Source organism: Ictalurus furcatus, chromosome 11 (assembly GCF_023375685.1).
Source record: "Ictalurus furcatus strain D&B chromosome 11, Billie_1.0, whole genome shotgun sequence".
NCBI classification, from domain to species: Eukaryota; Metazoa; Chordata; class Actinopteri; order Siluriformes; family Ictaluridae; genus Ictalurus; species Ictalurus furcatus.
Window position 1 is genome coordinate 22,433,246 of NC_071265.1, and position 25,297 is coordinate 22,458,542.

At 38.4% G+C, this 25,297-nt stretch overlaps 1 protein-coding gene across 1 annotated transcript in view; it reads right to left on the reverse strand.

Annotated features, from left to right (window-relative positions):
• Positions 1–788: 788 nt before the first annotated feature.
• The window catches only part of lhfpl4a (LHFPL tetraspan subfamily member 4a), a 28,852-nt gene continuing 4,343 nt past the window's right edge, over positions 789–25,297 (reverse strand). The window contains exons 2-5 of the mRNA XM_053636748.1: positions 8,780–9,016; positions 5,874–5,890; positions 4,915–4,950; positions 789–994 (exon numbers count right to left, since the gene is read on the reverse strand). Coding sequence (XP_053492723.1) covers positions 941–994; positions 4,915–4,950; positions 5,874–5,890; positions 8,780–9,016 — 344 coding nt within the window. The 3' untranslated portion in view covers positions 789–940. The remainder of the gene's footprint in view (positions 995–4,914; positions 4,951–5,873; positions 5,891–8,779; positions 9,017–25,297) is intronic.

Sequence of the window (25,297 nt, forward strand, 5' to 3'; positions counted from 1 at the left end):
AAAAAAAAAAAAAAAAGATAAAGAAAGGTGAACCAGATTAAATAAGCAGTGAAGCTTTGTGAATGGAAAGTTCCATGCCGAAATAATTTTTAACTTTCAAACATTAACATAGACTCCTCACGGTGTATAGCTAGAAACTCTGAGAACCGGCAGTTCCCATTTGATCAAGAGATGAAGAAATGGTGAGAAATTTCACAAGTTTGATCCAGGGCGGAGTGGGAATATAGTTTGGGTCAATAAATGTGTTATGTCTGTACCCTGTCTCCATAGAAATCTATTATTTACAAATGAACTACTTCTTTTTCTCATACTAATCTCTGGTTGCTGACCATGTGTACAAAGAAGGGAGTTCAAAATCTTCCAGGAAAAAAAGTCGGTCTTCAAAATTACATCTTGTGCTGTACAAAATGTTGCCCCCCCTTTTTTTTTTCTTTTATTTGATTTTTGGCTTGATTTTTTTTATTCATTTGTGTCTAGTAGCACCCAAGCACTTATACATATGCATTAATTCATTATTAGAATGTATTTTTTAAAGCTAGAAATAATTGCTTTTTCCCATTTTTGATAAAATATGTAAATTTGAACATAATACCGCTGTTGCAAGCATAATTATCACTGTAACATTGTAATTATAGTAATAATATAGAATAATAATACTGTGTAAGGTTCATCACTTTCCCAGAGTTGTTGGATTTGTAAAGCTGATTTTTTTTTTTTTTTTTTTTTTTTTTTTGTGTCTTGATTTTGAATTCTCTTTAAACAGGTGTATGTATGTAGAATAGGTTCTCTTCTTGAAATGTGCTCCAGGCCAGTCCTATATTACAAAGAGCTGAGCTAGCAGCTTCCTAACTTGAGGTCAGAGACGCAGACCTGAGAGGACAAGGAGAGAAGGACACAGGGATGAAGAAGGAAGAGAAGAAAGAGTGGAGGTGGCGTCTCTTTAATGGAATCGCTGGACTCCAAAACGAGGATCCTTTGTGTCACGGATTTCAATCTGAAAAGAAACATAAGAGAAATAGTGAGGCAAACTCCAGGCAGTAAGTCTGTATGGATCAAGATGGGCTTATACAGTACGTCCAGATTGGGTCTGAGCAGCCTAAAAAGACTACAATGCAACGGAAGGAAAGAACAAAAGGAAATTGTGCTGGTTTGCATTTATGGGGTATAGCCAGGGTGAGGGCAGAGTTGAAGGGGGAACAGAAAACAAGATTTAGATCATTCAGGACAACACGACCTCTTCGCATCAATTTCACTGACCTGTGTTAGTGTGTACTACTATTTTGGCTTGTCCTTGGAGCATGTGTATATTTATTGTAAAAATACATCCTGTAAATCTATATGCTCTAATAGTGTCTCTTAGTCATCTTTTCCTCTTTAGCCAAATACTTAAAAGGTGTGTGTGGGAATGTGTACACAAAGCTTGGAGTCAGTCTCTCCTCTGACAACGTCACTGAGAAACATGCTAACAATCATGTGTCTCATTCCAACCTCAGTCATCAAATTGTTTTCATAAACTCAGGAATAAACCAACTCATATTCATTTGATTAGAATCCAGCAACCCATCAGTTGTTTTCTCTCTCTCTCTCTCTCTCTCTCTCTCTCTCTCTCACTCACTCATGCTCTCTCTCTCTCTCTCTCTCTCTCTCTCTCTCTCTCTCTCTCTCTCTCGCTCTCACCCTTATCCACTCACACACAAATGCAGAGGCTTTGTTCTTCCTTCATCATTGATATTTGATCTCTTTCTTCCTCCCTCTTAAGTCAGTTAAAGTGATATCGAGATATGTCTGAGGAGTGTCATTTCTGTGGGCTGTAGTGCTGTAGGCCTGTCTACCGCCATTTCAGGTAAATGCTTTTAAACTCAAACCACATTTCTCTCTCTCAGCACATTCCTTTCCATTTACAGTCCATTACACCGTACACATGTTCCGAGTCTCTCACCCTGCCAATACAATCCCCTTCTGTCTTAAGAAGAGAGTTTGGGCATAGAAATCTGTCTTATCTTATCCCACGTCCACTGTGAACAGTGCGATTAAATATTACTTTGGGCAGTGATACATAAAGCCAATCATTTTTCACATAAACAAATGGAATATTACATAAACAATATCCAGAGACTAATGTCAGGGCCACATTACAAGATTTTATACAATCCTAGCCAATGCTGAAAATGTGAGCATTTCCAGAATCACAGATTTCACAGGCTATTTTTTTTGGATTGGATTGTCCTTCTATCAAACAATACAACACACTTTCAGATTATGTTCACAAACAGATTGTGCTAACAACTCTTGTAATTTGGGATGCTGCAGAGATTCTTCTGAACAAACGCTACTTCAGACCAAAACAAACATGGCAGACTCGGCTCGGGTATCATCGATTGTCTGTCTTTTCTGTAGTATATCAAAATCGTGTTTGCACACAAGACAGTTAGCATCCTCCCACAACCGGAGTCATAAAATACTGAACATGTTTAACATTCGAATTTTAAATTGGGGCAGCCACAACTGGACTGTTAGTGCTTAAGATTGGACTTTACACACCTGACATCACCGGATAATCTGTGTAAAATTAATAATTTCATACCTATTTTGTGACTTTTCATTTGATTTTATTACAGGTATGCTTCTCTGGTCTTGCAGTGCTGAAGTGATGTATCCCTGCCGCTCTCTCTTATGACCAAATACTCCATTTCAAACACCTTTCATGCCATTTAAAGTTTTATGGACAGTTATCATAACAATACATTTAACAATACAATACCTTTAACAGTACATGTAGACTGGGCATAAAATAGTGTTGGTTTAGTATACTGAACATTAGAAAAGAGATTTTAAGAAACAGAGCTTGCTTGAAAACTTGCTTGAAAACTTGCTTGAAGTCTTGAGGCACCAAATATATTGTGTAATCCTATGAAATAATTATGTTTAATGAGCTGAGGCCTGATGGAGCTTGGATCTTGCCTGCTGCATGACCCATTGAGAAGCACTCCCCAGTTTAATGAAATCTGGATTCAACACACAAAAATCAATCTGAGGAGGTTCTTCGGGAAGAATGGACAGTGTAACAGAGAGGGAGATTACATAAGCAAATAATCTGTCATAACACCATTAGTGACCTACTTATGACGCCTGATGACACAAAGCTTGATGTCCCACTTGGCCCAGGCAATCCACTGCACCACCAGACAGTAAATAACCAATGCACTCCCTTATTTAAAGAAAAAAAAGGTGGAATGAGAAAGAGAAACATACGGTGGAGCGCTGTGATACCACCTGGTCCCCTCCATCATCTCCCCTCCCCTGCTCTATGTGCTTATGGAGGCTTTGGGCCAGATGCCCAGGCTCAGCTTCTCTGCCATGCATGCGATCATTAACATTTGGCCTGAGATGGACAATCTAAATATCTTAATTACTCAAGTCTGGCTCAGCACGGCAGACAGGCGACTCTTCCTACTTAGGATTCATTAAAGACATTTGGCTAACATTCGCTAGGTTCAGGGTACATAATATGGACATGACAGCTGCCCAAACTACAGCGTAGAAGTTCTATAGACACCACTCTGTGCGATAGCTGATTTAAAATGTTTCAGATTTTCTGAAATATTTAGTGAGAGGCTCAGGATATGTGTAAGGTGCAATGGACTGTAAACTCTCAGCGCACAAAGCCATCTCAACTGACCTTATGACTCTTAAAGTGACTTTACTGCTTTTGCTATTACTTTCCTCTCACTGTAGTGTTGACTCAATCTATGTTCTTGTGGAAAAGTATCTTACTTTCCCATAATTGTGCAACACATTCACAGAGATGGTTGTGGGACACAGACGTCATTTCTTCATGTCAATAATATTCAAACATGACTCCAAATTGAAATACTGTGCTATCTAACAGCGGGGCATAGGTGTTTGGTTTGCCAACAAACATGGGTTTTTAGAAAAAAGAGAAAGTGAGCATTTTATGTTCTAAAAGTCTTGCATTACTTAACTAACTTTGTATCAGCTAATTCTGTGAATGGAAAATGAATGCATAAAAATCTTGTTTTTCTATTTTTCATGTTTTTAAATGAAAAGTACTTTAATGTACTTGGTTTCTGGAGTGTACAACTCCTTATATTTCAGCAAAACTAAAAACTAAGTGTACATCCAGCTAGCTAGCTAGCTTCCTATGAAAAGAGGAAACATTACACCAAAAAAGTCAACATCTCCCCAAACCATGACTTCTCAGTCTGTGATTTTTAGCCAGCAATTAACCCCCCCCCCCAAACAAACAAACAAACAAACAAACACACAAACACAAACACAAACAACACCTCACTTGTAGCCATTACTTCCCATTCGACCTAAGGAGTTATGTAATCATCATATTAATACTAGAGACCAGAGACCCTTGAAGAAATTGACGGTCTTCAATTATTGAAGTTTATTTATTTATTTATTTTATTGCATTTTGAAGTTCCATCTTTGTGCTCAAAATATAAACTCTGGATGACAAATGCTACTCAAACTACTCAAAACTACTTACATGATGCATCCCAGTGTATTTGTGTAATCCCAGCTACACTATATATCTAAGCAAATGGCAAAATCTGTAATCTATATTGAGCCTTGACGTCAACGGCATATGAGAAGTGTTGATTGCAAGTCATGTTATTCACAGTTGCTTACATCTTAATTCTTAAATACAAGATAAAGTGAAATTAGGGAGGTGATTATTTGAAAGGAGGAAATCACAGATTACTAAAAATGGGAAATTTCTGCACCACTCAGTCAGCAGCAGTAAACCAAAGGGAGAACAATCAATCCAAAATCTCTTTGGCTAAAGCAGATTCAAGCTGCATGCTAGGACTGCATGCATATATCTAGAGAAGGGAAACAGGGGTGATAAATTGATCAATTAGTTTAATTATTGCATCTTACACCATCCATTCGGCGTGTAGAGGTCAGGTGCAGTGGCTGCTGAGGAGAAAACAGCACTATTAATCATACTAGTAAGACATGTACACTAGATATAGTAGATATAACACTTTGCATGCTCTGCATGAAGAAAAAGTGTGTGTAGATCTTAATATTCAGATCTCATGAAATAATAATGTTCTCCCAATTTCCTACCACCCTAGCCTATAAATTAGGCCAACAAACAGAGTATGTATTACATTCGAGTGGCCCATCAGTTCACTGTAACCTGGAGGACTATTTGTTGTTAATTTTTGAATGAATCATTTTGCAAGTTGAATTTGTTCTATTTTGACTACAGTACAAACAGATGGACATTTGTTTTTGCTTGCGTGTGTAACAGCGAAGCTTTTAAGCATGCATTTTTCATGCAGCCTGTTGTCTGGTCATTACACCAAATTTATTTTGTTTTATGCAGCCACGTATTTGTCATCTAGTAATTAAGCTGTAGAGCTAACCTTTCGCGCTCTGCTTTAAAGGTGTAAGTGTAAATACATGCTGGTTTGTAGGGCTGCCGGAAATGTGTTGCGACTCAAGTGAATTTGTTCTCTGACCTGACATCTCAAGGCATTTGCATTTTCCAGGAGGGGAGCATGTGCCGCTAGAGGCTTCTTTAACACAGAACGGTTCTCTACTGCTTGTACTCCTGAACACGCTCCTTCTATCGTGTTAGCCTCCAATGCCATGCACTGCCCTTCTGTGACCCAGCATCTCAAGGCATGGCTGAGCTCACTGTTATCTTGGTGTGACACTGGGGGTTCAGGTTTGGGAGCACTAACACACAAGCAGGGGTGAGAAATCTAAGCGCTAACCCAGAGCATACATAATGTCAGGATACTACAGCACAACAACACTTATGTTTGGAGCACGATCACTGCATACAGCAACACAAGCACGGAAGCCACAGCAATGGGGAGACTTACCCTTGATACTGCAAAGTCTGTAAAGACAGAATAGAAACGGTTGTTTAGTTTGGGCTGCATTTATATAAAGGTGTGCATCAAGGATAAATTTGCACACTGCTGCCAAAATGTGTTGCTGTAGAGTTAATGAACAAATCTTGTAAGGTAGTTCATTTGATTAGTTTGTCTTCTGCCATGTTGAAGTTAAAAAGGGCACCACATGCAGTGTAGTCTATCACTACCATTCATAAATCACATGGCAGAGGTCCAGGTAGTGGGAGTCTGCCTCCCATTGCCTCGTTACAATAGGATTTACAGTGCCAGTGGAATGCCATCCAAAGCCTTGACTGCTATTGTAAATCAAGATGATGTTTGGAGCATGGGAGACCAAAGCCATTTACAACATCCTCTCACATTCCAAAACGTATAAATATCTAACTGTAACTCAATCAGCAGCACGAAAGAAGATCACACCCTGTAAAAACAACATTCTTAATTTGAAACATTATTCCTGAATTAGAAATAAATAAGCCAACGTGTGCTGTGTGGCGGACAACGAAGTGCCTTTTTGTCATATATAATATGCAGTGAATAATTTAGCTCCTGCGTTGTGCTGCCCTTGTTCTCCAGGTGCACGCTAGGATTACTTAAAGATGTGAGTCACGTTCAGCAGTGGCAGGATTCCCTCCAGGTTCCATAAAAATTTTAATGCATGACACCACGGCTTGTGCGCTCCTGCATATGACTCGACTTTCACATTTAGCATGGTGAAGGAGGGGTGCTTGAGATGGGGGTGGTAATTTGTGCTCAGGAAGAAAGATTTGATCAATTCTGAAGGTTTTTTTCTTCTTCTTCAAAATAGAGTAAATGGTGAGTAGAGTGGATTAAAGCCAGAGAGAAGAAATAGAAACTGGGGGATGCTTGGCAATTCTCTCCACCTTAGCACTCCACCCCTCTTTAAAAAACCCTCATATGAAATTGATTTATCAGCTTGAGTGAGGTGTGATAATAACGTGTGTGTGTATGAGAGAGAGAGAGAGAGAGAGAGAGAGAGAGAGAGAGAGAGCGAGTGAGAGAAAGAAAGAAAGAAACAAAGACACAGCTGCAGAGTGCCCAGTCGCTGGGGAGAGAGCAGCAGCCCTTCTTATCCTGCCGGAATCAGACATGTAACCATGGCAACTTCCTCAATAGAATCTGGAGGCTATGAAGGTGGTTATTTTTTCTTCTTCTCTTTCCCCCTTTCTTTCTCCCTTTCTTTCTTTCTTCAGGCAGTTTGATGAATTCTTACATAGCCCCCTCCCCCACCCTCTTTCTTCTTTTTCCCTCCCATTCATGTTCATTCAAGTTGTATTTTTTTTCTATCAAGGATGTACTGATTCTTATCATAAATGATTTACTAGAGTTTTATCGAACTCCCTTCTAAACCCTTAGCAAACCACATTCCTCCCTCTTTTGTATCTGAATTACGGACATGATATAAAAGAGAATCTTTCAGGATGATGAAATCTGCTTGTCGCACAATAGCAATATGGATCAGTCTACCACAGTGGTCTGGCTTAAGAGGGAAAGATGAAATATTTATGAACATGTGCCCTCTCTTATGCTTTCATGAGTTCAGCATCACCCCCCCAGAACCCCCCACCCCCACCCCAACCTACTTCCTCCAAACATCAGTCGGTAGAGAGGAGTAAACAAAATAAAATGGAGGCGGTAGGAAACAAGCTCCACCATCTCACCAAGACCCACATTAAATACAGCAGACATTTTGTTTAAAGCAGTGTTTTCCCTTCTCTCCTTTCTTGCTGAAAATTTTGTAGAACCATATGAGCTTTCTATGGTTTGTTTTTGGTGGTCTGTAATGGCAGGGTAATGGAATGTCTTGTTCCTAATGGTTCCTAATAGTTCTTGATAGCTGATCTAATTTTATGCTGATGGTAATGAACGCCCTATTGAGTGGCGGTATTTGATAGTATCTACAAATGGAAAGCTCCAGGAATCTGTAGTAAAACTATTAAGCCAATTCTCATTAAATGATGGAAACCAATGGAAATCTTCCTAATGAACTGTTTTTTTTGTTTTGTTTTGTTTTTTCCTTTCGACAAGTTCCTGGAGCAAGAAGTCTTTCACACAGAGGTTACTGGCTGTTTTCTTCCATTTCATATTGTGTTAAATCTGGCTTATGATGTTACTCAAATGCACTCCTTCTACCCCTTCATCAGATTATACTGTATATGCTATTTCACTGACCAATAAGGTTCCATATTTTTGTGGTTCAAGCTGCCAAATATTATCCATCCAGTAATCAACTTGAGAACTAGAAGGTTGCTGTTTCACACTGGTTCAAATCACAAAATCAAAGATGTTGGTTCCAAATGTTTAACAACTTTTCTTTTGTCTTATTTTCCACCATGTGTTTCTTTTCATGGAAAATAACCTTTAATAACATTATGTTATGCTTAGACTCACTCTACTGGCTTCCCATAGCAGCACAAATCTTGCCATGAAAAGCATTGCTGTTTTAAGACTGTTTTTGTTTCTTGTTTGTTTTCTATCTAACGTGTCAATTGTGAGGTTTGTTGGCATGTGCATTAAAATCCAGTGGACATCGGGCTTACTTATTGATCTGTTGATGTTCAGGTGGAGTGCTTTCAGTGCATTTAGTGCTCACTCTCGTTCCCAAATGTGGATTTCTGAAAACAAAAGCATGGCCTATTCTGCTTAATGACTCTCTTTCCTTTGTGCTGTTCTGTTTCCTTTCTGCTCTTCTGTACTTGCCAGAGTAGATGGTACAGATGTTAAACATAATCGCCTGTATAAACTATGCTCATTTGGTCCATGTGTTTCTGTGCCTACTGAGTTTTCATCCTACCATCTTCTCAGTGGTGTTACTGGATCAGATCATTCATGCTCAGTAGCTGTCCTCTCACCTTTATTGTCAGCCTTGACTTCATCTTGAAGGAAGTCGCTCTGGCGATTCCCGAGGACGAAGGCAAGGAAAGAGAGGATGAGTGCATCCAGGATGCCAATGATGGCCAGGATGTAGGCCCAGCGCACTGAGCAGTTCCCCAACGTGTACTTCCCTGTCTCCTCACCACACAAGTCCTGAACCACCTCTGCATCCCAGCCAGCCGGGAAAATTATACATCCAAACACCAGACACACAGCTACACAGAGAGAGAGCAAAAGAGACATGTTATTCAGACTAGGAAGAAAGAAATGTTGAAACTGAAACAAAACAATCCTCGAAATCAACTGCTCATAAGAACAAAATAGAAATGATATACTATGAACTGGTGGGTTAGTTAAACAAACTACAAAAGGATGTTGTGTTAGTACTGAATTCCTAGAAACTGTAATACCGATGTCACTGCTTATGTCCCTGGGTCACAGAGAAGTCTGATGCTTAGCATTAACTTTATTGAGCTGCAACATGGACTTTATCACAACATTTCCTTCTCAGTAAATGTTTGTAAAACAGCTTAAGACATAACAAAATCAAATAATGTGATAGAATGTGATATCAGGTTTCTTTTTTATTGCGCCTATTAAGGTAAGGGATCAAAACCGTATTACTGCTTACAGCACTACTCAATGTCATGAAGAACAGAGTGTGGGGTAAAGAACTGACACCTCAGCAGCTCTGCCTCTAAAGCAGAGAGTCTTACAGCCTGCAGCAATGAGCAATACCTCACACACACACACACACACACACATATATACACACATATATACAAACACACACAAAACACAAATATCCACATCAGCGGAACTGCTTCTTTCAACAGTGCTGCTTGTGCACGATTCCATTTTAGAGAATTTTTTAGTCCATCTGCAAAAAAAAAAAAAAAAAATCTCAACACTTGGTTCTTGATGTTTGTGAATGCAGTGTTGTTCACTGTTACAAGTGCAAGAATCAAAGATCGCTCAGAGGATCATCACTGTTTTTGAACATCAATTGCTTCATGGCCAGTACTACAAAAATTTTAATAACTATCTGACGAAGAGACAAGAAAAGTAATGACGATTTAAAGAGATATAGAACTGAATGAAAAGGGCAGCTTTTTCGCTACACATGGTTGAGAACAGCCACTGCTGATTAGCTTTATCTTGGTCAGGGTCATGGTGGATCTGGAGGCTATCCCAGGAGTACTGTCAGTACACTGGGCAGGATTACACCCTGGATGGGACGCCAGTCCATTGCAAGGCACCATGCACATATCTAGGGGCAATTTAACATAGCCAATTCACCTACAGGTATGTTTTGGGGAAGTGGGAGGAAACTGGAGAACCCAGAGGAAACCCACATGGACATTGAATGGGGACATTCAATTCCACAGATTCAATAAGCTGAGCTCCAGATTGAGGCCAGGTCCCTGGAGCTGTGAGGTGACAAAGCTACTCACTGCACCACCATGCTGTGAATATGTAACTAAAATATAGTGGGCAGAGGTTCACCTAAACTGGACAGTTGAAGATTGAAAAAAACATTTTTCCAATCTTCAATTGTCCAGTGTGGGTCAGCCTGTGCACACTGTTGCATCAGATTCCTGTTCTTGTCTGACAGGAGTGGAACATGATATGGTCTTCTGCTGTTGTACCCCATCTGCCTCAAGGTTCTATGTGTCGGGGTATGTTTCTGACCTCTTGACCTCTCGCATCAACTGCCACTTACTGTATTTATTTTTAATGACCATTCCGTGTAAACTCTGTTGTGCATGAAATTCCCAGGAGATGCTTTTCTGCCCACCATGAGTGTAAAAAACTGGATATTTGAGTTCTTATCAGCTTGAACAAGTCTGGCCATTCTCTTCTGACCTGTCTCATAATCTCTCATCGCTCACTGGAGGGTTTTTTTTTTTTGCATCATTCTGTGCAAACTCTAGAGACTGCTGTGTGTGAAAATCAGCCGTTTCTGAAATACTCAAACCACCGCGTCTAGTACCATGCCATGGTCAAAATCACTGCGATCACATTTTCCACCATTCTGATGTCTGATAAGAACATTAACTGAAGCTCTTGCCCTGTATCTGCATAGGTGTATGCATTGTGCTTCTTGCATGAATGAGCAGGAGTACGGTGTTCCTATTAATATGAACATATACACATACGTTCACATAAGCATTCATACCTGGGGCAATGCAGTCACACCTACGTTCCATACTGCACCATCACAAGGTGTTGGGAGGTGTGAGGAAACCCACACAGACATGGAGAGAACATGTGTGACTCCAGTCCGACAATACCCCAAACTCAGGATCAAACCAGGAACCCTGGAGCTGTGAGGCAGCAACACTACCCGCTGTGCCATTGGACCAATTCGAGATAAAAAAAGAGGATTCAAATGTTCTGCATTGTACTCATTCAGCTTGTCTGACAATAATTAAATGATTTATGTCTGTTATTTAGGAATATGTCCTTCCACAAGATTGTGGACAATTTATGCACACACACAGGCTTACACACAGGCTCAATTACAGCCTTGTGGACTAAAATTACATTCACACTCATCTCCAAAATCACATGTGAAAATAAACCTGTCAACATGATTTATTTATTTTGCATTAAAGGAGTATTCTGCGGAATTTTCAGAACGAAGATGTTAATTATTTCCTAAACATCTCAGAGCTGTATCAGTTCCAACTGCAAAATACAGATGAAGAAGTGCAGCAGACTGATAAAGAGAGAGCCAGAAGGCAGACAAACCAAACTGGCTGGTGTTGAAGCAGATTTATTTTTGCAATAGAGTACAATGCAATTTACCACTACTTTCAATAGCTAATCTGATTTCCTGCAGCTGCTCTGATGAATACTATCAGCCTTTGTAAAGGATTTGTGAAGAAAGAAGGAAAAGGAAAGCAGATTTTTACAGATTTACCATGTTGGTGTTATTAACACTGCATAAAATATGTAGCTCTACTGGTAGCCTGGATTTAAAAAAAAATACAGCTGCTATCTTGACACTGTAGACATCATGACCCCTGGTTCCTATGACAAATACTGAGATTAAATAAGATTCCATTCGGTTCTCACTAAAAAGAACCTTTATTTATTTATTTGTTTGTTTGTTTATTTATTTATTTTTACAAAATGCTGCATCATGTTGCAGACTTCACAAGCAGAAGAATTTAGAAATCAGTGAACCTTCACTTTAGAAGACACACTAGAGTCTTTACAAGGTCATTTTCCTTCACAAATTATAACGACAAATAACAATTGGCACAACATGTGACTGACTGAGAAAGCTAAATATGTTTCAAAGCAACAATCGTTCCCAAATCAAGAAACTGTCATTTACAGTTGACAACAATGTTCATCTTCTAATATTTTCTCTGTTTTATTTGAGTTTTTGATCAGAAACCTTTGCTGATCATGCTATCAAAATCCATTATGAGGCTGGGACACAGTGCTGCTGCGAGTAAGACTGGAGTTCATTTCATTATAATGCCTGTGTGTTTTTCCAGGAAGATTTTCTTTTAATAATGATGGAGAATGATCATTTAAGAAGATAATATTTTTAAAATCAAGCCCAGCATATATATGCTGCCCTGTGCACAACACGTGGTCTGTGTGTGCCATATTAAAACCACCTAATATTGTGTAGGTCCCCCTTGTGCCACCAAAACAGCTCTGACCTGTCGAGGCAGCAATTTGTGCTACTGTAGTTCTTCTGTGGGATTGCACCAGAGGGGCTGGCCTTCGTTCCCCACGCGCATCAGTGAGCTGCCCATGACCCTGTTGCCAGTTCACCGGTTGTCCTTCCTGGGACCAATTTTGGTAGGTACTAATCAATGTATACCAGGAACACCCCACAAGACCTGCCATTTTGGAGATGCTGTGACCAATTCGTCTAGCCACAATTCACAATTTGGCCCTTGTCAAATCTGCTCAGATCCTTACACTTGCCCGTTTGTCCTGCTTCCAACACATCAACTTCTAGAACTGACTGTTCACTTGTTGCCTAATATATCCCACCCCATGATAGGTGCCATTGTAAGGAGATAATCAATGTTATTTAATTTCAGATACAGTGTTTTTAGAAGGCTAAAGTGGTTTTACAGGCTTAGAAATTGGTAATACTGTACAAATATTTATGGAGTGTAGTGTATATTGTCATAGAATCTTCTTCAGCACAAATAAAACTTCTGAGTCTCAAGGTTTTTGATGGCAAAAAGAGATTAGACTTTTATTACCATAGTAACAAGAGCCGAGTTGGTTTGCAAAGCAACTGACTTGGCACAATCATAGCTCATATATATACCATCTTAAAACAATGACCTCACTGAGTGGGGTTTTTCCATGTTTTCTTCTAATCACATTTCTGTCGTCTCGACACAATTATGTTTCTTTCTTCATATCTTATCTATAACTGAGGTGCGAGCTTAGTCAGCTTACTATTATTATTTTTAGACAGTATCTTCATACTGATTAGCATTATACTTATAATCACAAGTCTTAACAATACACTCTTAGAAGTTACAGACACCAAGCTAGTGAGAAAAGTGCCCAGTCCGAGGCTAATAGGTGCAAGCTACAGAAAACGAGCACATGCTGAGAAATAGCAGATAACGAGTGCTGGGAAGAAAAAGATACAAACTGCGAATGAGAACTGTGTGCTCCCACAAGTTGGAGTTATGTCAACTTGTCCTGGTTTCTTTGATTAATATACATGAATATTCTCTTATATCTTATACACTGATCATACATGATTGGATTATACTTTGATTAAAATATTCCATATATTATCACAACATAATCATATGCTTAATATGTTTTATTAAGTCACTCTCTTCATGATTGAAATACATTTCAAAGTCATTATGATAGGCCTTTGATGGATTAAAACATTTCTTATCACTTTGATTATTTTAAATTTTGATTCGACCGGATGAATGACATAATAATCATATTTTAAACCAAAGTCTGAGCAAAGAAATTCTTCTATAATATCCAGCTTTAAATCGGTAGTCTTTTTTCTTGGGTGTTGTATCCTCCTGTCATTCAGGCCAACAGCCTGATCCTACAGTGCTATCTGTTTGAACAGGACTGAGGGTGTTCTCAAAGGCCCACAGAGACTGTTTCTGCCCCAGCCAAGAGCACAGTCCCAGGGGAGTCACTCGATGGATGAGTCTCCTCTCATGCTGATGACAGTGGAACAGAAAAGCTGATAGTAATGAACTGCTTGTTCTGTGTGTGTGTGTGTGTGTGTGTGTGTGTGTGTGTGTGTGTGTGTGTACACATACACACACACACACACACACTGCTTTATCAGCAAGAAAATTTAAATGTGTAGAAATTATACAAGAAAATAGAACCGCTTATGAGACACTGCTTTGAGCAAAAGTTGTGTTTTTATTTTATAAGCTTTTTATTCCATATATAATTCTATGAGATTTATAGAACTGAGCTCAGTTTTTGCAATTTAAGTATTAACTCCTCACTAAATTCACTTAACTCTTAGTATGGATACTTTTAGGCTCTAAATTTCCAAGTCTATAAACCTCATCCAACTTTATATAATAAAATAACTGTATGCATTCTGATATATTTGACATCAATGTTTATAAGAAAATGGATCAATACAAATTTCCTTAGGAACACTGAAGAACCTCTTCAGCCCTACTGCACACTGATGGAATGCATATTGAAAGAGAGAGAGACAGAGAGAGGTAGCAGATTTACCCCAGTGACTCATGGGAATTTATAAGGAACACAGTCATATACAACAGTTCTGCTCCTGTGTGTGTGTGTGTGTGTGTGTGTGTGTGTGTGTGTGTGTGTGTGTGTTTGCGTGCTTGTGTTCAACCTTCTGATTCTTTTTAGGCTTGTGTTTCGGCCTTAGGTTGAATAGCAGTGCTGCACTGATCCTCTCTGAAGTCTTCATACATTTCATCACAATCTCCCTCCCCACCCCCTCTCTACATGCTCACACACTTACTCATCATCTGCCTCTCTATCTATCCCTCATCATCCTTGGTCTTTCACTTTCTTTCATGCGCAGGCACAAACTATATCCCTTATATGTACTCAACCCCCCCCATCCTCTTGCTCACTTACTCACACATTATGTGAGTATACGTCTGTGTAAAAAATGTATCAGCCGCCATACATCATTTACTGCCACAGATTACTAATTTAACTTTAAAACAAGCTAGACTGTCACCTCTGTCTCTCTTTCTGTCTCCTGCAGTCACTTTCTCACTCTCTGTATATTACATAATGGTGATTCCTGTCTGTGGGGTGACAGTGTTTTTATGTCACCATAAGCAGCTCGATCGAATCTGTCCTCTCTTCAGCACAGCTCCATTTCTGCGCCTAGTTTCTTTCCAATTAGGAGCCACACACACACACACACACACACACACACACACACTATTTGCATGAAACTGATATCATTCTTGCTGTATTTAGTTGTGTGTATTAAGATGGATATCAATTCAATGTCAGGTTATGACTGGTGTCTGAAACAAATGTCACAAATCCAAATATGAACAAAAAAGGCCAGATGAGACTTAATAAGAATGTCATTGTGTACGCTTAATTAAGATGTATTAGTGTGTACTGTATGTGTGTTAACTGTTTATGAAGTTAATAGGATGAACCTGGAGCTTTGTGATTTAAGCCGAAAGGTAGAGTAAAGATTCATATGCTGTTTCATTTCTGCCCGTCAGAATCATACTGCCAGTGGGATAAATTGCATGTTGCTTCAGGCTCTGATTGTCACGATATGGAGAGGCGGAGACGGATGCACGTGCAGATTTAAAGTTTAATAAAGAACAAAACAAATGACACAGCAATACAGGCAAGGCGGGAGAGCATAACGTGATAACAGAGGACAATCAAAGCCAGACAAAGAGTGCAGTGCAAACTGTGAGTACACACACACACACACACACACACACACACACACACACACACACACACAGGTGCTCGTTAACAGGAATGGGAATCAGGTACAGGAGGTCATGTGACAGTGATGCAGAGGTGCAGTGGCTGCTGGGAAGTCCAGAGTTCCTTCCAGTAATACGTGACACAGATGTAACTTAAATTCATATAAATATAGAGCAATCTGAAGTATAAATTAAAGAGAGCTATAAGGTGGCGTCCATTATATTTTTGAATATACATACTGCATAGTCAATGGAATGAATGTAATATCGCAATAATAACGCTGCAGTCCACATTGGGCTTATGAAGAAATCTGCAGTCAGAAGAGGCTACATGCATACTCCAAACACAATCTTAATGCATTTTAATGTATGAGAGAAACATTAGAGAAACGCAGTATTTGTGCCCTTTATTTGTAACCGATATACAAAGGTATACAGGTACACACAGTACTCCAATGTAGAGAGTTATTGATTTTCCTACCCTGTCTTAAAATTCCAAAGATTTCCAGAAATATTAATGTGTTGCAGTAGTGTTAATTAGCACTCTGATTGGTCAGGGCAGGAGGTGTACACAAGAAATAAGAACAGGGATTCATCAATGCTTTATTTCATCATGGCCAGACATCGCTGCCAGGATGCTAACATTCCAATAAACACACACACACACACACACACACAGACACACACACATTAGTCTATTCGATCATTGTTTCCCACTACAGCAAACAGCATAGATTATTCCTCTTCAAACTGTAGCACCTTACTGTATATTTCTCATCTAATAGTTCTTTGGCCATGGATAGATTACTGCTTTACATTAAAACCAAAAACTAGCCGAACAGCACTTCAGTTATTTTGCAGGAAGCAGATATACAACTAAAATGCCTCCTTTACAGACAAACTCAGTGACTATGTCCTTGTACTATACATTTTTCTTCATATAATCAAGAAATTAAAAATCTCTGTCTTTTTTTTTGTTTCTCAAAATGTTTATTAAGACTTTATTCATTACATCAAAGTGACATGTAGGAAGAAAAAACACAGGATGAAATAAACAAATAAACAAAACAATATCTCTTTATTTTTATTTTATTTTTCCATGGTTATTGATTTGTATATGATACATCAGATTTAGAAGACAATTGCTGAGTAAATGCTCAGTCACCCTAAAGTGAACAAATCATTAATCTATCAGAGCGATAGTCATGACAGCAGGTGGAGCATTGCTATTGGCCAGAGGTATACTGTATTTTTGGAAGGGGTGGTAGGACAGTAAATGTTATAAAGTCATATTCCAGTGGTAATAGGTTATATCATTCTTGTAATTTATACATTTCAAAGGTACATGTACAGTACAAGCCAAACGTGTACATACATCCTGGCTAAAGATTTTCTCCTGCGTTAGGTCAGACTCAGATTTATTTAAACTATATCGGATTTTCAGTGGGTCAAACATTTACATACACTTTGTTATTATTTGTTGTCATTGCCTTTTAATTGTTTGAACATGAATCAAATGCTTGGGGTAGCCTTCCACAAGCTTCTCACAATACTCTGGAGATAAGTTTAGGATCACTGTCCTGCTAGAAAACCCAGTTGCAACCAAGTTTTAACTTTCTGGCTGATGTCTTGAGATGTTGCTTCGGTATTTCTACATAATCCTCATTCTTAATAATGCCATCTATTTTCTGAAGTGCCCCAGTCCCTTTTCCATCAAAACACCCCCATGCTGCCACCCTCATGCTTCACAGTTAGGATGGTGTTCTTCGGATGAAATCCCTCACCCTTTTCCTCCATACATGATCATTATGGCCAAACAGTTGAGGTTTTTGTGTCATCTGACCAGAGAACACTCCTACAAGTGTAGAACTTGGACTTGGTGATCAGCTGCAAACTTCTGTCAGACTTTTTTTTATGTCCCATTTGGAGTAGGGGCTTCTTCCTTGCATGGTGATATATATATATATATGGACTCTCTTAATGGTGGCTGTACATATTTGGGACCTGATGCCTCCAATTCCTTCACCAGTTCCTTTGTTGTTATTGTTTTGGGGTTCAGTTGTGGAAGTCCACAGTTTTTTTTTCTGAGGTCTTAGCTGAGTTGCTTGTTTTGTTTCATGGTATCAAGGGAAAAAGCACTGGCTCTAAAGGTAAGTCCTTTTACAGCCACAGGTGCACTCCAAATTAACTCTTAATTATGACAACTGGCCAATCAGAAGCTTCTAAAAGTCATTATATTAATTTCTGAAATCTTCCAGACTATTTAAAGAGACAGCCAACTTGGTGTATGTAAACCCACTGGAATTCTGATATAGTGAATTATTGATTGTAATCAAGTGTTTAAAAATGACCTCTGATGTGAACATATTAGTTACCCTGATTAAAAGTGTGGAGTTGTGAAAAACTGAGACTTTAACCTAGGGGTATGTAAACTTTTGGCCTCAACTATAATGGTGATGTACTGTGGTAAGTAGTATGTATGTAGGGATGCTGCTCAACATATGTATAAAAGTTGAACAGATGTTTCATCTAAAGAACTAAGGGGAGTCCGATCCATTGTGTGTGTGTGTGTGTGTGTGTGTGTGTGTGTGTAAAGGAGATGGTGGGTGCAGTTAAAGATGGATGGCTCTACAAATAACAGAACTTGAACAGGGATTCAGGTTTGTGGCTGTTGGAGAACACTCTGCTCCTGTACATGCCTGTGTGTGTGTGTGTACGTTCATGTGTGTACAATTGCATGTGTGTATGGTGTGACAGAAATGAATTCTGCAGTGACACGTGAAGCATTGGTTAATACAGCCAATTATCTCTGAGAATCACTCAATCCTGTGCAAAGCATGCTTCCTAGTGGCTTCCTTTTCACAACATTTGAATCTACTTAGTGATTTCATGGAATTTTTGTATGCGTGTTGTGAAGTGTACTTTAGGCATTTGTGACTATAAAAAAAGTAACAAGTGTACTTTATATATATATATATATATATATATATATATATATATATAGAGAGAGAGAGAGAGAGAGAGAGAGAGAGAGAGAGAGAGAGAGATACATAGATAGATACAGATATAGATAGATAGATATAAATATATAGATATAGACAGATAAATAATGACTTGTAATGATTGCTGGAATGTGGCTGAGTCAGTGGGAAGGAGCAGTTATCCTGCATTTAGCATAATGACACCACTAGATTGTAAGGAATTATGGGTGGTGTGACGCAGCATGATATGAAGAGGAAGATCAGTGATTAGTGTTAGTGATTATGTTTCACAAACAGCACGTACAGGTTGGCAGTTCTTTTGTGTGGATAACCCACATCCAGACAAAGACACGGGTAGTTTAAGTAGCAGTAAATCCGAACATAAGGATGAAGGAAAACATTGGTGACAAAAGTAAATAAAAGCTTTATTAAACTAATAAAAAGACATGTAAAGTTGAGCTTTTTCTGTTCCCCTTTTGATTAAATGCACATCATTACAGTTAACATACAGTCATAAAGGCTACCATTAATGTACAATAAAATACTACAAGTTGTTCAAAACTGATTTTTAATAACTTTAAGTAAGTAGTCAATACTAAAAAAATAATTAATTTTTAAATAGAATTTAATGGTCAGACTTTGCCTTAAAAGCTTTACTAGAACGCAGATGTGATATTATCAACAACAACAACAACAACAACAACAACATTACAAGCATCTGGTTTATAAAACTGTGAATATTTAGAGGTACACAGACTCTGACTATTTTGATCATTTTAATCACAATCTCCATGGAAGTGTTCTGTTTTTTTTTGTCAATATCTTTGGTAAATATCTCAGATAATATTGTTGTACCAATGCAGTGCTACTAACATTATCTACCGGAAGGACATTTTTTCTTGCTGTTTGGTCTATTCTTCATAATTAGCAGATAACATTCACCATGCCCCACAGAAATCTCCATTTTTGCAAAAAACATCAAATATGGTCCTTGCCTATTTCCTTTACATCTGATGTTTGCACTCTTCTAATTGTTTACTATGTGAACAATGTAACATCAACACAAAAGACTAATAGTCAGTTACTGTGCTTTATCAACACAATTTTCAATAAATTTGTAGAACTTTTAAACTGGACAGGTTTGTATTTTTTGCTAAACACAGGCCAGGCCCAGTGTCTCCTGATACCTTCTTCTTCAATTCAGCACAGGGAATAAACAAGTGAATACCATCCCATTACTGCTGAAAATCAATACCTCCATGTTTTACACTGATTGACAATTTGATGCCTCAGAGACATGCTCCATTATCTCGGATGCAAGCATCCGCTAAGGAGACAAAGTCTGTTGCCCTCCTCGTTACGGAAATGCAATGCAATCGCATTTTCTATGGAAGAAGGCGAGGTGATTAAAAATCTATAAGAGGCTGTTATGACTTAGGGCCAGCTGGAAACAAGCCGGGGAGAATTCTCTACGCAGTGTTGCATGAACACATGCATGCACACACACACACACACATACACACACACACACACACACACACATCTAGCAGTGAGTCATCCTATGAGACTACACTTATGTAGATTTTAGTTGAACCTGAAAGCTCAGTCTGACTGCGCACACCTAACTATAGTTGCTAAGGGCTGAATACGTGTGTTTGTGCATATAGAGGTCCATATGAATGTGTGTTAAGTGCATTCATGTATTAGAATATTCAGATAAATGTAACCACTCTCAGCATTCATACTTACATACGAGCTAATAATAAATCCATTTTTGGACAGGGCACTGTTGGATGTTATCTAATGTATAATGAGAAAGAGGCTAAATGTAAGATCACCATATGTAGCATATAATTGTGTGTGTGTGTGTGTGTGTGTGTGTGTGTGTTAGGGTGCGTATGTGTGCGTGCACGACTTATTAGAATTTCACTCCCTCTCTGTATCTGAGAAGAACCTGGTAAAACAGTGTGAAGCAGTAACACCCAGCAGTAAGTACCAAATACTACTTTGAGATCTGTGTTACACAGTAATGGAATGATAGTTATAGCTTTTGCACTAGCAAAATACAATAGCCGCAGCTTCAAATGTGAGCTAATGAACCACTAATTAACCAGAAATAACGGCAAATGAACAGCAACTGAACACACAGGTATATGGAGGCATTAAGAGAATGCATCACGTGTTCATGTACAGGTACAGATGAACTGCAGCTCAATATAGTGAATGGATAAAATCATTTACAATTTATAGCTAGTGTGTGTGTGTGTGTGTGTGTGTGTGTGTGTGTGTAATGCTTTGTATCCAACTGGCATCCTAAAACAGGTCTCATCAATATGTAGAGTCAATACTCTAGTTATCAGTATGCTATACGAGTTGCATACGCAATGTGGAGAGCAGGAGATGAGGGAAGCTGAAGTGGGATGCAACATGCTGTATTAATTCAATGTGAAGTCTAATTCATAAGTCCTTTGTCGTGTTTACTTATGTATTCAATCCATGCTTCTAGTTGGGCATTTGGAGAGTAAGTGCTGTTGGTGAATGAGCTTGGGCTGCTTTGGAGTATCTGGCTGTTGGTTAAATATATAAGTTTTTATATACATATACAATATAAGCCTTTTGTACTGTAGGGTCAAACAGTCCTGAGCATTTCCACATGAACACAGTCAAGCACGGAATGCTTTCAAACTATGTTTTTTTTTTTCTTTGATTAGATAAACATGCTCAGTGCTCAATGTGAAGTTGCCCAAGACTGAAGATGCTTCTCATTTCTTTCTTTTTTTGTCTTTTTACCCCATTTTTTTCTCACTTTGGTCATTTTTGCCAATTCCCAGGTTCATCATCCGGGGCTGAGTCCAGATTCTTCTCCATCAAAAAAAAAGTAAAAACATACTTCTAAATAGACAGGTTCCATGCATTTTTTTTCTTGCATGTGAGGGCTATTTGCTTAAAAAATGTTAAAATTAGATAAAAAGTTGGAATTAACATAAAACTTGCCTCAGGTTTTATCACTGTTTGCAAGACTACCAGAGTTATAAAATATAACATTTTTTAGCTATCTAAGAAGAGACTAGGCTAGTTTGGTGTCTCTAGCCAAGGGGAGGCACAACAAAGCTATCCTTGTATGGTTTTAGCTGCTACAGTGCCATTCGAAGTACGTTATCTGTCCTTATGCTCTGCTCATATCACGTTCATATAAATTAGAACTCATATAGACATTTACACACCTTGTTTTCCTGCTCGACATGAGAGGATGTTAGTGTTTCAGTTTCAACCCATTTACTGGTAATAAATAAATAAATAAATAAATAAATAAATCCATTTTCCCCATCACACTAACTAACTGTGTGAGCTAGCGTTTGGCAGAATTGACAAACTGTCAGCCAATAAGACACGAGTATTTCCACATATTTTCCTGTAAACCCTGTCTGATTGGTCTTGTCTCCATTCACTGAAGATAAAATTACAACACCACCGTCTTCGTTTGTCGCCGTCACAACGTTCAGTTACGTAGTGACAAACTGCTCCAAGTGGAGAATTATTTTGGGCTAAAGAAGAAATTTTCATGGTTACAGCCCCCAATGCACAGGCCAGGTTACACCTCTGCCAAGTCCCACCTACTAGCTAACCCTCTCCTATCACAGGATAGCTACCAAACAGGGATGGTGAAGGCTAAATCATTACTTCTTCCAAGACACGTGAAGCCAGCCTTCATATCCTTTCAAACGCCTACTCATGCTGCATCACAGGGCACATATATGTTTCCACATATATGAGCTAACAGACATCTACAATTCGTTAGTGTCAGGGGAGAAAGATTATGCCATCCATCTCACCTAGAGCCCACATGAAAAAATACTATAGTATTTTAGAGTACATTTACTATAGAAAATATAGTAGAATTCCTGTAGTAAATACTATAGTGTTTTTGAACTAGTAAAGATACTATAGTAGATTGCAGTGATATGTGGTAATCTGTTGTGGCTATTCTACTATAGCTTTTGTGGTAACTCTACGATAGTAATATATATATATATATACATATATATATATATATATATATATATATATATATATATATATATAAATACAGTCATAACTGTAGTAAATTTTCAACAACTGTACTATAATGTACTACAATATGTGTGACAACCTTCAAGCACAGGTGAATGTTGTAAACCTTTGTAGTGCATTATAATGAACACTAGAACACACTGTAATATCCCATAGTATTTTATAGTAACTCTAATATTTAAAACAATGTTCACTATAGTCATTTCTACAGTATGCTGTAGTAAAACAAAGTATTAACAAAGTGTAGTAAATACTATAATATACTAGAGTATACCACAATCTACTACAGTTTATTGTAGTAAATTCTAAATTATACTACAGTATTTACTACAGTTTATCAATTCACTATAGTTAATACTACAGTATGCTGTAATATATATTATCAAAGTGTAGTAAATACTATAATATATTACATTATACTACAATTTATTACAGTTTACCATAGTAAATACTAAAGTATACTACAGTAATATGGGAGAGCACGGCCAATTTTGCTGTGTTGGACTTCCGGCCATGGATGGGCATGGTGTTGTCGAGATTCAAACATGCAATTATAAACAGAGAGCTTTTCTATTGCTCCACTGGGGAGTATCTTCTCATTTCTTTAATTATGTTTCCTTGTTTATTTATCCTGGTTCCCGTTATTGCATTTTAGCTCCTCCCTCTGAGGACCCGAGGAAAGTATGCACGGAAAGAAACAGCCACCTGAACAGGAAGTAGACGAGGATGGATTTAACACTGAGTTTGATCAAAAGTGAGTGCAGGAGAATAAGGATGGCTGTGGAAAGGAAGGAGAGGAGGTTATGTATGAGAGCAGAGCAATGCAGATACTGTTCGGTATCACAAAGCTGATTAAACTATCATCACCATCAAAGCTGAAAGCATTAAATCTACATCCAATCCTATTACACACACTGCTTCTGTCAGTGCCTCACCCCTCTTCAGCTGCATGAATACTATTCATTTTAACTAGATGACCTCTATGACACAGACAGATACATTCTATTCAGTGGTCTATCATATGTGTGTGTATCTGTAGTCAGGCGTCCAGTCAGTGTGGTTTGTACTATCTTCCCCATCCCCGTGTGATCCCTGCAGTATGGAGCTCATATGCTGCTGATGCTATCTTTGCATGCAGCAGTGTGGAATTGGTAGAAGCTTAGCCTCTAAAGGAGAAAGGAGGATTATGGGTAAGAAAGCTGGGAGATCCAACTAAAGGGGAGAATCTCTACAGCGCCTTCAATTTAGCCAGAACATATTTCAGCGAAGCAATCAAAAGTAAATGAGTGTATTTGTCACTTACACACTGGCTAATGATGTCTTTTATTCCTGCTTTATTGAATGTAAACTGATGAATTCTCTCCCTCTATCTCTCTCACACACACATATACACACACACATAGTACAGGCCTCAGTGGAGAAGTCTTTGAACAAATCAGGCTGCTGGCTATTGTTGAGCTCATAACCTTATGATGAATGTTTCAGTAAAGAGCTTTCACAGTGCCCACCTTTCTTTCTGATTTTCAATCTCCAATTTTAATCTCCAGATCAGTGTCTTAATTATGTGGACAAACTCATAATGATCTTACTTCACATTTTCAATACAAGTGATGTTGTATTTTCTTTATTTTAAACTGCACATTTGCACATGATTTATTCAAATCTAGAAGGTGAAAAATCAAGAACACAAATTGTTTTAGATTGTCTTTATTGCTTACTGCCTTTATCAGCCTGACCAGTGCTGAACACCAAAGATGGTAACAAGCTACATATGGTAATCAGAAGATGGGTGTAAAAAATACAGTGCCTTTCAGTAATTTTGGCACCCTTGGTGAGCAAAGAAGGCTCTGAAAATTTGTCTTTATTGTTTAACCTTTTGAACAGAAAGGTTCAAACAATTCACAAAAATACTCTGCTCTCATGGATATCAAACAATTGGAAACAAAACACAGGTTTATATAAAAAAAAAATCTTTGTAAAATATAGGTGTGAATTCATATGAGAAAAATATATTTGAAGTATATTCCCACTGATATTTACTTTTTTTAGTACACCTGGTTGACTAGGAACAGGAAATTGTTCAACCATGACTTCCTGTTTCACAGGGGTATAAATATGAGGTAACACAGACCAAATTTCAAGAAAAAAGCCTCTGCTCTAATCCAAAAACAAACTCAAGCATCTTCAGTTTGCCAGACACTACTGGAACTTCAAATGGGATTGGGTTCTAGGGTCAGATGAAACCAAAATAGAGCTTTTTGGCAATAAACACCGGAGATGGTTTTGCTGCACACAGAGATGCAGCCATATGGAAAAGTACCTCATGCCCACGGTTAAATATGGTCGTGGCTCTTTAATGTTTTGGCACTGTTTTTCAGACATTGATGTCTGGAGAGGAGTCCTGGGGGTCAGATAGCATTCCATTTCGTCCTAAAGGTGTTTAGTGGGGTTGAGGTCAGGGCTCTGTGCAGGCCTCTAAAGTTCTTCCACTCGAACCTTCCATGTC